The sequence below is a fragment of the Nuphar pumila genome, chromosome 6 (genome assembly GCF_984573655.1).
Source record: "Nuphar pumila chromosome 6, dmNupPumi1.hap1.1, whole genome shotgun sequence".
In the NCBI taxonomy this organism is placed as follows: Eukaryota; Viridiplantae; Streptophyta; class Magnoliopsida; order Nymphaeales; family Nymphaeaceae; genus Nuphar; species Nuphar pumila.
This window is the reverse complement of record NC_143254.1, coordinates 121,756,747-121,774,165: the sequence shown is the minus strand read 5'-3', so window position 1 is coordinate 121,774,165 and position 17,419 is coordinate 121,756,747. Positions and strand designations below refer to the sequence as shown.

At 37.1% G+C, this 17,419-nt stretch overlaps 1 protein-coding gene across 1 annotated transcript in view; it reads right to left on the bottom strand.

The window, feature by feature from the left end:
* Window positions 1-7,883: 7,883 nt before the first annotated feature.
* LOC149835981 (uncharacterized) overlaps window positions 7,884-17,419 on the bottom strand; it is a 28,730-nt gene continuing 19,194 nt past the window's right edge. Inside the window, exon 6 of the mRNA XM_090008888.1 lies at window positions 7,884-8,659. Coding sequence (XP_089865014.1) covers window positions 8,333-8,659 — 327 coding nt within the window. The 3' untranslated portion in view covers window positions 7,884-8,332. The remainder of the gene's footprint in view (window positions 8,660-17,419) is intronic.

The following is a 17,419-nucleotide window of genomic DNA, read 5'->3' as shown; positions in this document are numbered from 1 at the left end:
TTTATAATTTTTGTTATTTTTATTTATAGGAAATTGGGCTTGATGAACTCTGTCGAAATGGTTACACCCCTTTTTCAAGGACTATCTCCGATCATCGAAAAAACAAACCTGGGTACGTAATTTTTTTATGTACTCGAAGTTTGGGTTTTTTGCAATCAATATTTTGTTTCACTGATTGCCCCATGTATGAACAAAAGACATTATAGTAACCTCAAACGATATTTCCTTGGTTTTAAAATTATTTTGTTTTTTTCTTCTTTCAACGATGCACGAGATATCGACTGGTGCACACGATCACCGATAGGAGTGGATCTTTTGCGCTCTGATACCAATGTAGGAACTTGAATTTATAAAGTGTGGATTTGGTGGGTTGAAGCATGCACAATTACGCTCAAAATTGTCAAGGATGGTCAAGCTTTCACAACTCTTTTACATTGTGTAGTAATTTTTTGTATACCCAAAAAATTCATTATCTTTGCACTATCTTGTTTTACATATGATTTAATCATACAATCCTGGCTTAAGAGTGCATTTTTTTAAACCTATAAGGGGTTGATTTGGGATATATCCCTAGGAGAAATCCCTTCAGTACAAGCGATGCATCTCTTGATATTTATACATGTAATTGTATCTTAGTGTAAGTTAATTATCTAATTAATTTAATTTACTGTATTCATCATTAACTCTTACATGTATATATAGTTACACCCTTCTAGGAAAGAGAGTGATTGTTGGGGTGGCCTCTCAATGGTTCTCTTATGCCCACTATCTTACATGAACAACATCATCGGTGGGTCATTGTTGTTTGTGCTCCATGTGTCTGATGCAAACTACTTTCCACCCCTCTTTCTGAAGTAGTGGTGTTTGGGACTCTTGGGACAAAAAAAGAAGAAGAACAACAAAACACCTAAGGAAAAAGCTCAGCTTATTCAAGACACCGCTGCACCCAGCCAACACTGTTCAGATAAAGTTATTCTACACAATCTTGTCCATGCAACTAGACAGATCTTTATTGGTTGTCCTTGTCTAAAGTCCAAACCATGCCTCTATAAAAAAAGGGGGCAATCATGGATTTCTTGCTTCTTTAAAAGGTGAGCAGCATCATTGTCTTTTCTCCTCTCTTTTTCAAATAGTTAAATTCTCTTGCCTTAGTTGCATAGATGTTGTGATAAAAAATACAATGCATCTCATATAAATAGAAAGAGACCCTGTATGGATGCTTGTGACGCCAAGAAGAGTTTCTTGCATGAGATTGCTATATAATATTCCTAATGTACATAACTAAATTGTTAATGGTCAAGGAATTGAATGAATGCAATGAATGCAATGTATGAGTAGGTTCAGTTTTTGAATCAATAAAATGAATGCAATATATGAGAAAATTTAGCTTTTTAATGAATGAAATTGATGTAATTGTACGAGTAGGTTTATTTTTTAATGAATACAATGTATGTGCAAATTTATTTTTTTAATAAATAAAATAGATGCAATTGTATGAGTAGGTTTAGTTTTTGAATAAATGAAATGAATGCAATTGTATGAGCAAATTCTTTTTTGAATGAATGAAATGAATGCAATGTATAAGTAGGTTCATTTTTAATGAAATAAAATGGATGCAATGTATGAGAAGATTCATTTTTAAATGAATGAAATGAATGCAATATATAAACGGTTTTATTTTTTTAATAAATGAAATTAATGCAATGTATGAGCAAATTTAGTTTTTGAATGAATAGAATGAATATAGTGTATGAGCAGATTCAATTTTTAAATAAATAAAATTGATGCAATTGTATGAGTAAGCTCATTTTTTGAATGAATGAATTGAATGCAATTATATGTGCAAGTTTATTTTTAAATAAATAGAATGAATGCAATGTATGAGTATATTCATTTTTAAATGAATGAAATGAATGTAATGTATAAGCAGGTTAATTTTTTAAATGAATAAAATGAATGCAATGTATGAGCAGATTTAGTTTTTTAATGAATAAAATGATGAAATTAAATGAATAGGTTCAGTTTTTTATGAATGGAATGAATATAATTGTATGAGTTGGATTATTTTTTAATGAATAAATAAATGCAATGTATGAGCAGGTGCATTTTTCAATGAATATAATAAATGCAATATATAAGTAGATTCATTTTTAAATAAATGAACTGAATGCAATATATGAACAAATTTATTTTTAAATGAATAAAATGAATGCAATGTATAAGAAGGTCAGTTGGTTTATTTTTTGAATAAATGAAATGAATGCAATGTATGAGAAAGTTCACTTTTTGAATGAATGAAATAAATGCAATATATAAGCAGATTCACTTTTTGAATGAATGGAATGAATGCAATTGTATGAACATGTTCATTTTTTGAATGAATGAGATGAATGTAATATATGAGCAGATTCAGTTTTGTAATGAATGGAATGGATGCAATTGTATGAGTAGATTCTGTTTTTAAATAAATAGAATGAATGCAATTGTATAAGCAGGTTCATTTTTTAATGAATGAAATGAATGCAATGTATGAGCAAGTTCAATTTTTGAATGAATGCAATGTATGAGTAAATTCATTCTTAAATGAATGGAATGAATGCAATGTACGAAGAAGTTCATTTTTTGAATGAATAGAATGAATGCAATGTATGAGCAGGTTCACTTTTTGAATGAATAAAATGAATGCAATGTATGAGCAAGTTTAATTTTTGAATGAATGAAATAAATGCAATTGTTTGAGCAAGTTCATTTTGTAATGAATGGAATAAATGCAATGTATGATAAGGTTCAAATCTTGAATGGATGGAATGAATGCAATGTATAAGCAGATTCAGTTTTTGAATGAATGGAATGAATGCAATTATATAAGCAGGTTCATTTTTTAATGAATGGATCAGGTTCATTTTTTAACAATTTGATGCTTGCAAATCTTTAGCGGTATGAAATTAAACATACAAAATATATATAACATTAAAACTGGAATGAATATTTAATGTATATTTACTGAATAATTTTTGTAGGGTTCACATGCAATCTTTGACAATTTTGTCAAATTTATATACAATCTTTTATTATTCACTCAAATTTACATCCAATGTTTTACAATTTTGTGAAGTTCAATTATGTATGCAGTAGGACCTTCAGTGGGTGTAATAGTTGAAGTCATACCACTTTGTAAAAAAATGAACCACTTAACAAATAAGACATTAGGGTAGTTCAGTAAAAACAACAGGTAAATTAAAAAAGCAATTATTTAAACAACTCTTAACAAATAGACTACATGAGATATTATAACAATTCATTAAAAAATAATAGATAAATACCAAGAAGCAATAACCTTACCGCATACACTACACTTATATTGCACAACATACTTATGTTATGTTCTCCATCATATCCTTGACAGTCTATCATTGTGGTTTCTCTCTACCCCCAAAAATGGCTTCGTTCCTCAACTTCTATATGCTCTATATAACATAGTAAGATATGTTTCAACTCTCTTTGACCCTTTTCTCCTTAAATTTCCTTCTTGCCCATATTTTGAATCCCTCCTTCACACTATTTATGTTTTCACTGCCTACCATACAAGTTGGACACATGTCTCCACACCTATTTCACCTAAGGACATCGTAGGAACAGATGCTCCTCAGATTCTTCCTTCTTTTTGCAAAACTCACATGAAATTGGAATCCTAATTTTTTATGACAGATTTGCGTGAGCAATTTGCTCTCTAGAGCAAATCTAAGGTGGCGGCTGATCTTGGTGGTACTTTTTTGTGCACACCTTAAAAATATTATTTTGTTGCCCTTTTCTTCTGACAAATTCTCGCACAATTTTTAAAAAGAAACCTTTTTTTGCTTTTCATTGGATTTCATCACTCCTGTTGGGATCCTATTCTTGCATTTTCACCTCCATCTTGACCTGTTGTTGCACTCTTACTCTAACATCTTTTATTTTAATACACGATTGGAAATTAACATCTATGATATCTCTGATTGAAATCCTTCATAGGTCATTATAAAAAATGTTTTGGGATTTAGGTAGCAACTTTAGAAACAGTGGTCCCTTTTCCATCCATAGGTCAAACCAAAATTCAGTTGTGCTTTTGTCCCCCACCTTTCATTGAACTCCTTTCACTAAGGATCTCACCTCAATAGACCCCCCTCCACCCATGAGATGTGGCTTAATGTTTCTTTAGAACCCACATTGACTCTTTTTGCTTGTATTTGAGTTTCACTAAGGTGACCCAAGGGCTAGTGCTAGTTTGACAAATTTTCCAAGTTAACTTGGCAAGTGCAACTTTGTTTGTTTCTTAGATGCTCCTAATACCAAGACCTCCTTTCAATTTTGGTTTGCAAACCTATTCCTATCTCATGAGGTGATGATGTCTCTAATTCTCTTGTTCATGACAAAGGAATGTATGAGTGATTTTCTCCAACTCTTGAGTGATAGAAATAGGGAGTTGAAAACATCCCATCCAAAAAATTGAGAATGAGATAAGAACTGAGCAAATCATAATGATTCTTGTTGGCAAAGCTAATAATGTCATGCCACGATTCCACTTGGGCTAAAAAAAATTCAACTAACTTCCCATGCATACCCCTTTTTAAAGTTCCTCTGAAAAGTGGAAGGCCTAAATAGGATCCAGGGAGGTAAGATCCAAGCTTGAGATAAATTGAAAGGAATAAAGATGAATTTTTCCTTACTGATCTGCAATCTCGATTGATGTTCAACTTTATCCATTAAAGCTAAAAAATATCGAAGAGACTATTGTTTATTCTGAATAAAAAAAAAAGCATTGTCTGCATAGAAACTATGATGCCACTTGAAACTCCTAACCTTCACAGGGACTATTTGACTTGTCTTTTTTTTTATTCATATATCAAGTCAATCTTTTCATCACCATCAGAAAGAAGTAAATTCAGAAGATGATCCAGATCCCATGCCCACAATCCAGACACCACCTTCTGAGCTTCAGGAGGGTCACCAGCAGTCTTCTCCTGAGTTTAGGTCATATCCCAAGCCCTCACACACATCCCTATGTATCCCTAGAACCCCTGGACCAGAGCATCTTAGTTATGGACCAAAACTACACCAAACGCTTACCCAATCCAAATCACACCTACCCAATTGGTTGATTAGCTTTTTTTCTTTTTTTGTCCTAATATGTAACCACGGTTACCCTTAGACCTCTTTCCCACCATGTCCAGCAGGATTTTGTACCCCCGATACATGTACCACAGGTTTCACAATCAAAGAATCTCAGGTTCAATACTCTTGAGTTCGTCAGGCTCAAATTAAAGTACATGTTCATCTGGATCTACCTTACAGGCCTACTTTTGAACTATCAAATTCAGATATCCTTGAGGTTCTAACAAGTGCTATCAGAGCAGGGTATCACCAAAGTGTGTTGCCACTCTAGATACTGCAGTTGATATGCTATTAAAATTGTGCATGAACTTAACCGAAATCATGGATCGAATACAGACAGCAAGTTGTGGGCCGAATTTAAAGATGTGCTTGGAGCTGGAAGCATCGAGATTCTCGCGATGTGTGGAAGACTGTGATGCAGTAAGAGCTAACACTATTAATGAACGTTGCATACATGACATGCGTCCTTAAAATGCTTGCAGTGGAAATTGTAAGAAAAAATCTCGTGGATGGGTTTTGAATCGCAATTATGTGTGTTTGAATGAGGACGAGTGATTGCAGATCTTCGTACTCCTCCCTATGACACAATACCCTTGCAGAAATCAACCGATACAATGGCTAGGTATATACGCATGAGCAGCGTGTACTCAGCATAGTGCATGTCCATAGTTCCTGCACACAAAGCTTCACTGCAGGCCACCTGTGATAGCAACATTTAGAAGCCCTTGTCCCTACATCACTATGTTCAGGAGTCGACTATCCCACTAGCAAAATAGAGAATAGAGTTGATTGCTTTCATGGCGTCACTATCATTAATGCTCTAACAATGCACCATGGACCAAATGCATGTCCAACCAGACTGACATGGTTGCCACCCTGAGGACAACAACCAAGATTCTCGCAGTTTTATGCTTGCAAAGTAGGACACCCTTGTGCCTAGTAAGGAAACACCATTGTGTACAGCAGAGGAGTCGAGTGAGTGCATCCCTGAACGTGATAGGGATATGACCCTGCTCCATAGGATCCTTGTAGAGGGTCATGTAGATCCTGAGGCACAGGTCGAGCCTCTCCTTGTTCGTGCTCATCAACTACCCGATGAAACAAGCATGGACCAAATACAACTTGCACCTACTGTCGAAAACACAATGCAGTTGGTGAACAACACAACAGAATATGTGAAGAGTTCCCACCTATGGCGACGAACCAGTAGGGTCACCATGTGGGATGCAACTGTTGCCAATTAATTGTGGTCGTTCTCATGCAGCCGCAATATCCCTACAATTCTCCAAAAGTGCAACCTTAACATCGTTACGAGCTCAATTGCATGCTCCTCACCAGCATATGCACTCACATGCAATATCCCCAACTCCTTTATTGATATTCGGTTTGAATTGAGAGTGCAGCAATGGGTAGGAAGCCGCGATTGAGCAACCGTAAAATTATCCCAATGCATGGGGACGATCAAAACCTCATGTTTGATGCTGGAGGTGCAACAATTCAGAAGGTTGTGAACTCCACTTTGAGGACAAAGTGGTATGAAGCATGATGATCTGTTATGGTCCAAAATTCAAAAGATGATCCAGATTCTATGCTCAAGATGCAGACACCACCTCCAGAGCTTCAGGAGGGTCACCGCCATCCTTCTCCTGAGTTTAAGTCATATCACGTATCCTCGTACACATCCCTAAGGATCCCTAAAACTCTTGGATTAGAGTATCTCAATTCTGAATCAAAACTATACCCGAAATACTTACCTGATCCAAACTGCACTTACCTGATTTAGTCGATTAACCATATTTCTCTTTGTCTCTCAATCTACAACCACTGTTACCATTAGACCTTTTCCCTACCGTGTCTAGCAAGATTTTGTACTCCCAACACATGTACCACGGGTCTCACGATCAAAGAAACTCAAGTTTGATCCTCTTGAGTTCGTCAAGCTCAAATTAAAGTATTTGTCTAATGATAATTCGAATCTACCTTTCGGGCCTTTTTACGAACCATCAAATTCAGATATCCTGAAGGTTCTAATATAGGATCTTCATGTTTGATGCTTCTACTACTAGAGAACAGCTCACTCGCCGTTAATTATGACTGCAAACTTCGTAAGAGTTTTCCAGAAAACTCCGTTCTATCCAATTTACTGTTGAGTTTTGATTTAGACAAAAGCATATCCAAATCCATCACAGGTAGTAGATATGCTAGAAACTGGAGTTTATGGGTCATGAACAGTGGCAAACATTGAGTCCAATTTAGCACATTCCATGCGGTAGCTGCATGTATTAGTTGGGTTTCAATTATTGCTATTACAGGATATGTAGACATCACCATGAAACTTGACAGCGAACCAAAAGCACCAAAAATGGCATGGCTGATCACTAATGTGTTTAAACTAGTTATCTAGATGAACCCCTAATGAGAAATACCAGCGTTAAAATAAGAGCGATATTTTGCTAGACATTTAAAATGGTAAATTTCAGCAGGAATTATATTTTATTTGTATTTCTTTTTTTTATATTTGTTTTTTTTGCTGATATTTTGACAATAAAACACGAGAAAAGCTAAAAAAATGCATTATTTTCCTGCTTTAAACTTTTGTCCTTATGGATGAACCCCACTAGATCTACTCAAAGCCAAAAAAAACTCGCAGCATGCATGCCCCCCCTCTCATCCAACCTAAACTTCAACAATAAGATGGAATCGGAGTCATCGTTGCTGCGCAGGACAAAGAGTTAAATCAACGAGCACTCTCCAAAAAGGGAGAGCTTCAAATTTCAGGTTAGATAATCAAGGATACATGCATGAAGAATTCAATTGAAGACGACAATATCATGAAGAATTGCAATTGATCTTAGCAGTTCTTGAAACCAAAGACTCGAAATGCCAGTTGCCTTTTGGACCAGTAGTAATGCAGATGCCATTGTTCTGTTCCCTCGATATAATCTTCACATATTCAGCAAGGAATTTCTCTGAAACCACATTGAAACGTTGGTTGGTGGGAGATAGTCTCCACATTGGACCAAAGTCCCAAAAGCCAACTTATTTTGATACCACCGGGATTTGGCTGGGACTGAAGTAGGGGAAGACAGCAAGTCATCTGGTGAATTGCACAAGTTACTACAAAGGATCAACTTGGCAAACCAGGTTGAATCAATCACACCAATGACTGGGAGTGTCAATACTATGCCATGGCTCTTAGTACCAGCAATCCAAAACCAATGCCAAGAAAAGTTGCAATAGACATTCCAAATATGCCTGCAAGTATCCCTGGCACAATTAGCGTGCTCCATCCTTTGGCTGTGGCCATTCCACAGGCCGTTGTTGGACCACCAACATTGGCATTTGAAGCCAAGAGTAACAGTTTCATGTCAAATCCTAACAGTCTGCCAACTCCAAGGAGAAAAGCAAGATGCACAACAATCTGGATCAATGCAAAAATGAAAATACTCGGGGCATTGTAGATAACATTCCAAATGTTTCCCTTCGCTCCTACTACAGCAAAAAAGACCTGAAAACATTAGGTAAGCATTGGATTAGTAGGATTTACTAATAAGAGGAGTTAATGAGAAACAACGAGAACAATATCAGAATTACATTGTTTCACTGTTGGCCTCATTGGCCATTATTACAAATTAAATCCTACTATGGGTCTGGATTATAAAAAACAGTTGGTGTCTGAGATAGAAGAACACAGATTCATCACATTAGTGACTAAAGAAGTATACAAACATCATAATCAAAATAACTACTATGCATAAACATTTCAATTCCACAACCAACTATCAAATGTGAAATGTGAAATTAATAAAGTAGCTAAGTTTTTCAATGTAAAAACAGCATCATGAATCTAAACACTAACAATAGTAAATAGAAATTACTAAAGATACAAGACCCTAATGGAATTTAACATGAGATTAGTTTTGTAAACAAAGAGAACTCCACCGTTTCACAGGGACACCTTTTTTGCAGCATGTTCCTGGTGGCACCACTGGCCACACGCAAACAAGGACAATGACAATTAAAAAAATACCATCCTCGTGCCCTAATTACGAGTCAAAGTTTCAAACCCACATCACGCATTCACGTGTCCATGTGTCTTTGCGACATAGCTCCACCCTTATCATCATAATTCCTACACATGATGCTAACCATGTGCAGCAGCACACATACATACATACATACATACATACATACATACATACATACATACATACATACATACATACATACATACATACATACATACATACATACATACATACATATATATATAGAGAGAGAGAGGAGAAAGAAAGAGAGGAATTGGTTCCAACTAACTGTCCATAAAGTGTGGACAGTACTGATTTTCAATGTTCCAAGCTGTTTGAAAAATCTGACCTTACAGATGGGTTCAGCATGATCTATTTTGATAGGAATTGATTGTTGGATCAAGCATTTTGATGAAAAAATATGATTTTATGAGCTTTACAATTTATAAAAATTCTAAGCCATTGATTTTGAATCCTTATAAAACCTGTTGGCATGTCACAATCACATAACTCAAAAGTTGATTTCTACTAAACAAACTATGTAGAACACATTTGTAAGGTTATGGGCAAAAACTACATACACAAATGGAGACCACTTATGGGTCAAGATACAACCACAAACACAATGCCACTTATGGGCATGAGAAACAACATAAAAAATATAAGGATTTTATTGAGACAATGCTTGAGAACAAGCTTGACATACCAAAGGGGTTACACCCTCTATTTATACACAAAAGAAAGCAAAGAAGAACCATTGGGAAGTTCTCCCATTCAGAACTTCTTTATCACCTTCGATTTTGGAGAGAGATAGTTTAAGTTCCGAATCAAAACCATCCACTATACCCCATAGCCCTTTTCCCCATGTTGAGAATAGGTGGTTTTAAGTTTAAGCTTTATTAAATTAGAGGGTATTTGAAATTGTATTTAGTTACGGGCTTAGATGTAATTTCTTGTTTTTGGCTTCTCTCTATTTAACATAGAGAGTAGCTGCCCTAAAAGTTATCAAGTTAACTTTCTGTGAAGCCGTCTCTCTCTCTCTCTCTCTCTCTCTCTCTCTCTCTCTCTCTCTCTTACTCTACCCAAGGTTCGGTACTTCTCATCCGACCTTCAACATGGTATCAAAGCAGTCGATCGTGGGATCGTGATCAATCGTGAACAATCTACGATTGATCTATATTCAAATCGTGGGAGCGTGATCGATAGCCGATCGTGGGAGCATGATCGAGTGTGATCAAAGCACAGTTGATCGTGGAAGGTGTCTTGATCGTGATCAAACTTTTATCTAATGAAAATATTTCTCCAATCAGGTCAGCGATTTAAAAAAATATATATATTTTTCCGGATATGCTGCTAGTCATGGATGGCTGCTGTGGGTGTGATAGCCTCTTCTAAAAAAAATTTTTTGACTACCTGCTGCCGTGGTTCTTTGTTGCTGAGTTTCTTCTTCGCTATCAGCGATTTAAAAAAAAAATTTGTATGCTGCTGATCGTGGATGCTTGCTGTTCAGATCTGGCAGCCGTAACCCTTTGAGCCACGCTGTGATTTTTGGGTTTGGCAGCTTATAACAGATTGTATGTGCTGCTGCCGTGATTTTGTATTGTGTCCCTTGAAGAAATGATTTTCCTTCTTCATCTGTCGTAATTTCAGCATCTACAGTGATTTCTGTAGGGTCGTGAAATAATTTCATCTACCTATATGATTTCAGCAGCAACTGTCATGATTTACTGTTGTCAGTTTTGATCCTGCTATGTATCACCACAAGGAGACTGCATTGACAGCTCCTACCAACCATGCTGTCGTAATTTTTTTTTAAGAAACATGTTAGTTTTGGTTGTGCTCATGTCGTGGAAGCAGCAAGCGTAGGGAGAAAGAATCAGATCTGACTGGTTTCACATCCAACACGAAAGCGGCTTGCTAATATAAATTTTTTTTGGAATCAGCAGGCATGATTCCCTATGGTGTTGAAAAATATTCAGTTTGTGGGATTCTTGTCTTTTGACGTGGGATTCTGAGTTGAGTAATGCTACTGGTTGTCGTAGTGGCGGATGTGTGATGGTTACACACACTAAGTCGTGGTGGATGTGTGATCTTGATTTGCAACCTATAGCCATCTCTGGGTGAGGTGGTAGGTTTTTTAAATTATATTTGGAGTTTGGATCTGAACAGTCAAAGGGTGTGTTTCTCAGATTTCATTGGTGAGATCAAAACTTGATATAGTCGGGCTCGTAGGTGATAGTGGGTGTGCGCGTGTGGTTGATCCTGCACTTTGTGAATCAAGCCCATTAGTTTATATTATGGCTCAAGTGGTTAAATCAGATGCAGATTCCTCCAATGATTGTGTAACTCTTAGCAGGGCTGAATACGACAAGCTCCTTGCTTTACGATCATCCAATTCGAAGTCTTCTGTTGCGGAGGTTGTGTGCTCGGCAGGTAATGGCCTATCGGCTCAAGGTGGTAGGTGGATCATTGATTCTGGAGCCTCTGGTCACTTGTGCGGAAACTCGAGCAATTTTTTGAGTTTAAAACCTGTGACAGGTCAAAAAGGGGCACTTCTTGCTGATGGTAGCTCTTCCCCAATTGTAGGGCAGGGAAACATGTCTATAACCCCTACTCTTCAATTGTCGCATGTTCTTCATGCTCCTTCGTTTCCACAGAATTTATTATCCGTCAGTCGTATGACAAAAGAGTTGAATTGTAGAGTGATTTTTTATCCTATGGGATCCACCTTTCAGGACTTGCTGACGGGGAGAAGAATTGGTGGTGGCTATGAGGAAGGTGGTCTGTATTACCTACACCAACCAGAGGTTTCGGCCCATTCTGCTGTTACATCATCCTCAAGTCCTCTATTGTGGCATCATCGTTTGGGTCACCTTCCACTGACAAAACTTCGTCGCGTCATTCCTCATATACCTCCCTCAGTTTCTTTTCAGTGTGAAACATGTCAATTGGGAAAACATTGTCGAAGCTCTTTTCCCTCCAGTCAGAGTCCATCAAGTCAAGGATTGTTTGATCTTCTTCATGTAGATGTGTGGGGTCCGAGTAGGATTCTGAATAGGTCTCAGTGTCGCTATTATCTTGTTATTGTTGATGACTTCTCGAGACTATCGTGGGTGTTCTTGTTAAAAGATCGGTCTCAAGGTCCTGTTATTCTTAAATCTTTAATTGCAGAGATAAAAACTCAATTCGACATATGTGTTAAAATTGTTCGCACTGATAATGCTCTTGAGTTCAAATCCAAAGACTTACTTCAATTCTACTCTGTTAATGGGATTCAACCTCAATTTTCATGTCCCCATACCTCCCAGCAAAATGGGGTGGCTGAGAGGAAACATAGACAAATCCTTAATGTTGCTCGGTGCCTTATGATTCAATCCAATATGCCTGCTACATACTGGGGAGATGCGATTTTGACAGTCGGGTTTCTTATAAATCGCATGCCGTCAAGTTCTGTAGAAGACCAGATCCCAATTCAAATTCTCCATCCAGAGGCTCCTCTCTTTCCTATCCCCCCTAAAGTGTTTGGATGTGTGTGCTTTGTGCATAAGCGGGGTCCTGATCGAGATAAACTTGTTGCACAGTCTATTAAATGTGTTTTCCTTGGGTATCCTAAGAACCAAAAAGGATATCGTTGCTATGACCCTATATCCCATAAAGAGTATGTCAGTGCGGATGTTACCTTCTTTGAGTCTATTCCTTATTTTTCGAGTACTACTCCAAGGTTACAAGAGAGTCAGGGTGATGTTTTTCCTCTGCCAATTCCCCCGTTTCCTTTAGAATCGTTCACTCCAAAGCCTGTGGCTCCATCCTCTGGGGAGTCTCGATACAGAAACCCTCCTATAGTGTATACTCATAGGTTACCACCTACCTCCATGCCACCAGTATCTCCTTCTCCTGAGGCAAGTATCTCTGAGCATACTGAAGTTTCTGCTATTGATGAGGATCTGCCTATTGCTCTGCGAAAAGGGAAACGACAGTGCACTCTTCATCCCATTTCTCAGTTTGTTTCTGAAGTTAATCTTGGGGCTTCTATGAAGAATTTTATCTCGGCTTTGTCTGCCTCCTCTGTTCCGCTTCATCACAGTTAGGCTCTATTCGACCCCAAATGGATGCAGGCTATGCAGGATGAGATGGATGTCCTATGTTCTATAGGCCCTTGGGATTTGGTTGATCCTCCAACTGATGCAGATATTGTTGGTTGCAAATGGGTATATACCATTAAATATAACTCGGATGGGTCAATTGAACGATACAAAGCCCGGTTGGTTGCAAAAGGGTATACTTAGACTTATGGTGTTGACTTTTTTGAAACTTTCTCCCCAGTTGCTCGTCTTGGCACTATTCGTCTTGTTCTTTCTGTTGTTGTGCACCATGGATGGCCCTTGTTTCAGTTGGATGTCAAGAATGCCTTTTTGTATGGGGATTTGCATGAAACTGTCTATATGCAACAACCCCCAGGCTTCGAGGTTCAGGGGGAGTGTAAGAAGGTGTGCAAGTTGAAGAAGGCTATTTATGGCCTGAAGTAGAGTCCAAGGGCATGGTTTCACAAATTATTTGAGGTAATGTCGAGTTTTGGCTTTGTCAGGTCAGCTTTAGATCACTCCTTGTTCATCAAGAAAACCAGTGCTGGAATTGTTATGGTGGTATATGTCGATGACATCATATTAACAGGGAGCAATGCCCAAGATATTTCTGCCACAAAAGATCATCTTCAGAAACACTTTGTTACTAAAGATCTTGGTCACCTTCGATATTTTCTGGGTATCGAAGTTGCAAGAAACAAAGAGGGCTTAGTGTTGTCTCAAAGAAAGTATGTGTTGGACTTATTAAAAGAGACTGGAATGCTAGGAGCCAAGCCAGCTAATATTCCAATGGATCCCAAAATTCACATGTTCGATGAGAAGTCTGAGTATGTGGACAGTGCCAGCTTTAGATCCTTGGTGGGTAAGTTGCTATATGTGACTGTTACTAGACCTGACATTTCATTAGCTGTGAGTAAAATTAGTCAGTTCATGGACAAACCTACAAAAGTTCACTGGGATGCAACTATGATGGTTCTTCGGTACTTAAAGGCATCTCCTGGTAAAGGTCTGTTGTTTAAACGAAATCCATCTTTGGAAGTTGTTGCTTACACTGACGCCGATTATGCAGGATCGGTTGAAGATAGAAAGTCAACATCTGGATTCTGTGTGTTTGTGGGAGGAAATCTTGTTACTTGGAGGAGTAAGAAACAAACCGTTGTAGCCAGGTCTAGTGCTGAATCTGAATACCGAGCAATGGCCCAGACTGCAGCTGAGATTATGTGGGTAAAATCAATCTTGACCGAGCTTCAAGAAAAAGTATCCCTACCTATGTTAATGATATGTGACAATAGGGCTGCTACATATATTCCCAACAACCCAGTGTTTCATGAAAGGACTAAACATATTGAAGTTGACTGTCACTATGTATGTGACTTGATTCAGGTTGGTTATACTTGCACAGATCATGTATCTTCCAAAGATCAAGTTGCTGATGTCTTTACCAAGGCCCTTGCGAGGCCTAGTTTCTTCCATTGTTGTGACAAGCTGAGCATGATTGATATCTATGCTCCAGCTTGAGGGGGAGTGTTGAGAATAGGTGGTTTTAAGTTTAAGCTTTATTAAATTAGAGGGTATTTGAAATTGTATTTAGTTACGGGCTTAGATATAATTTCTTGTTTTTGGCTTCTCTCTATTTAACATAGAGAGTAGCTGCCCTAAAAGTTATCAAGTTAACTTTCTGTGAAGCCGTCTCTCTCTCTCTCTCTCTCTCTCTCTCTCTCTCTCTCTCTCTCTCTCTCTCTCTCTCTCTCTCTCTCTCTCTCTCTTACTCTACCCAAGGTTCGGTACTTCTCATCCGACCTTCAACACCCCAAATGTGGTGCTTCATAATCGAAGCTTACATTACATAATTAGTAGCATTTAGCTTCATGGGTATGATGGTGATCTTATCATTGTCATCCATCTTTTACAAAGGTGATTCATCTTTTACAAGGGTGAGGAAGGAATAGATAAGAGAAGAGAAGAGGAGAAAAGAGATTAAGAGAGGATGAAATAAAAAATTTTGTAGCAAAAAGTATCTTCAATAGACTCCTTTCTTCAACGAATCTTCTTGAGCCAAGAACAAGGCAACAAAACACCTTTTGCAACTGAGGCACGAAAAACGAGGCGGAAACTCTTCAAGATCTAAGATCTCCACGGCTCTGATACCATGTAATGAAATGGTGGTCTTCTACAAACGCACTTGAATCCACCAAAAGAGTGTCTATAAAGACTGTTAAAATGTAAACTGTAATATATATATATATATATTATTTAATATTATTATATTTTCTTTTATTATTTTCTTTTTCTATTTTTCTTTATTTTCTTTTTTAGCATCTAGTTTAATAGAAACTAGATATTTGATCCAATCAAGTTCCTGTTGGAACTTGACTGTGCAAATAGCTGTTGGACTGTAGTCCAACAGCTATAATAAATGTTGTTGGACTATAGTCCAACAGCTATAATAATAAATGTTGTTGGACTGTAGTCCAACAGCTATATTAAGAGACGTTGGAATCCAACGTCTCTTTTGGAGAGCTCAAAATGAGCTCTCCTCTCTCCCACTTTTTTGTATATATAGGGGTGAACCCCTTCAATGTATATTACCATGCTTCTTAAGCATTTTGTTCATGAATAAAGTATTATTTATTTTTCAAGTGTTCTTCCTTTTATACCCTTTCAAGGGTCATGCTTGTAGTGTCTCCAATAGACCACCATTTCATTACATGGTATCAGAGCATTTTTGTAATGCACATGAAAGATTTTGCTCTCTACGTCTTGAATATTGTAGACTAACATCCCTATGGATTTGCTCTTCATTATCATCATTTTCAACAACAATAGGACTTTGATCATTGTCAAGGTCACATCCAACATCACATTCATTGGATTTTGAAGTTGGATCAATTAAAAACGAGTATTCAGTGACATCCTTGGATTTTTCAAATTCAAAGAAGCTTTCTTTTTCCAAAAAAGATACATTTCTTGACACATATAATTTGTCATTTTGAAAATTGAAACACCTGTAGCCTTTTTTATTATTAGCATATCCTAAAAAGGCACATGGGATTGCACGAGGAGAGAGTTTGTCATTTCTGTTGGTGAAAACAAAACATTTGCATCCAAAGACTCTTAATCTAGAATAATCTGGAGTTAAATTAACAAGCTTTTCTATTGGAGTTGTATTCTTTAATGAAGAAGTTAATGAGGTAGGTGGCAGTTAGGACCGCTTCAGCCCAAAAACTTTTTGGAACTTGATTTGCAATTAGCAATGTCCTATGGAGGTTGTTTGGCTCAGACGATTGCTGGCGGATATGGGAGCTAAAGCAACGCAAGCTTCAAAGATGTGTTGTGACAACAAAAGTGCGATCTACATTGCAAGCAACCGGACATTCCATGAGCGCACTAAACACATTGAGATGGACTGTCACTATGTCAGAAAGGAATACTTACATGGAACCATTGATCTGCCATATGTTACATCAGAATATCAATTAGCAGACTTCTTCACCAAGCCTCTCGCTGCTCCCAGATTTCACTTCCTCTTAGACAAACTTTCGCTCATTGTACCGTAAGTTTGAGGGGGAGTGTTAAAATGCAAACTGTAATATATATATATATATATATATATATATATATATATATATTATTTAATATTATTATATTTTTTTTTATTATTTTCTTTTTTTATTTTTCTTTATTTTCTTTTTTAGCATCTAGTTTAATAGAAACTAGATATTTGATCCAATCAAGTTCCTGTTGGAACTTGACTGTGCAAATAGCTGTTGGACTGTAGTCCAACAGCTATAATAAATGTTGTTGGACTATAGTCCAACAGCTATAATAATAAATGTTGTTGGACTGTAGTCCAACAGCTATATTAAGAGACGTTGGAATCCAACGTCTCTTTTGGAGAGCTCAAAATGAGCTCTCCTCTCTCCCACTTTTTTGTATATATAGGGGTGAACCCCTTCAATGTATATTACCATGCTTCTTAAGCATTTTGTTCATGAATAAAGTATTATTTATTTTTCAAGTGTTCTTCCTTTTATACCCTTTCAAGGGTCATGCTTGTAGTGTCTCCAATAGACACTTGTTTGTGAGTTATTTGTGCATTTGTTGAAGACCACCATTTCATTACAAAGACACTTCAAGCAAACTCATAAAAGGGTATAA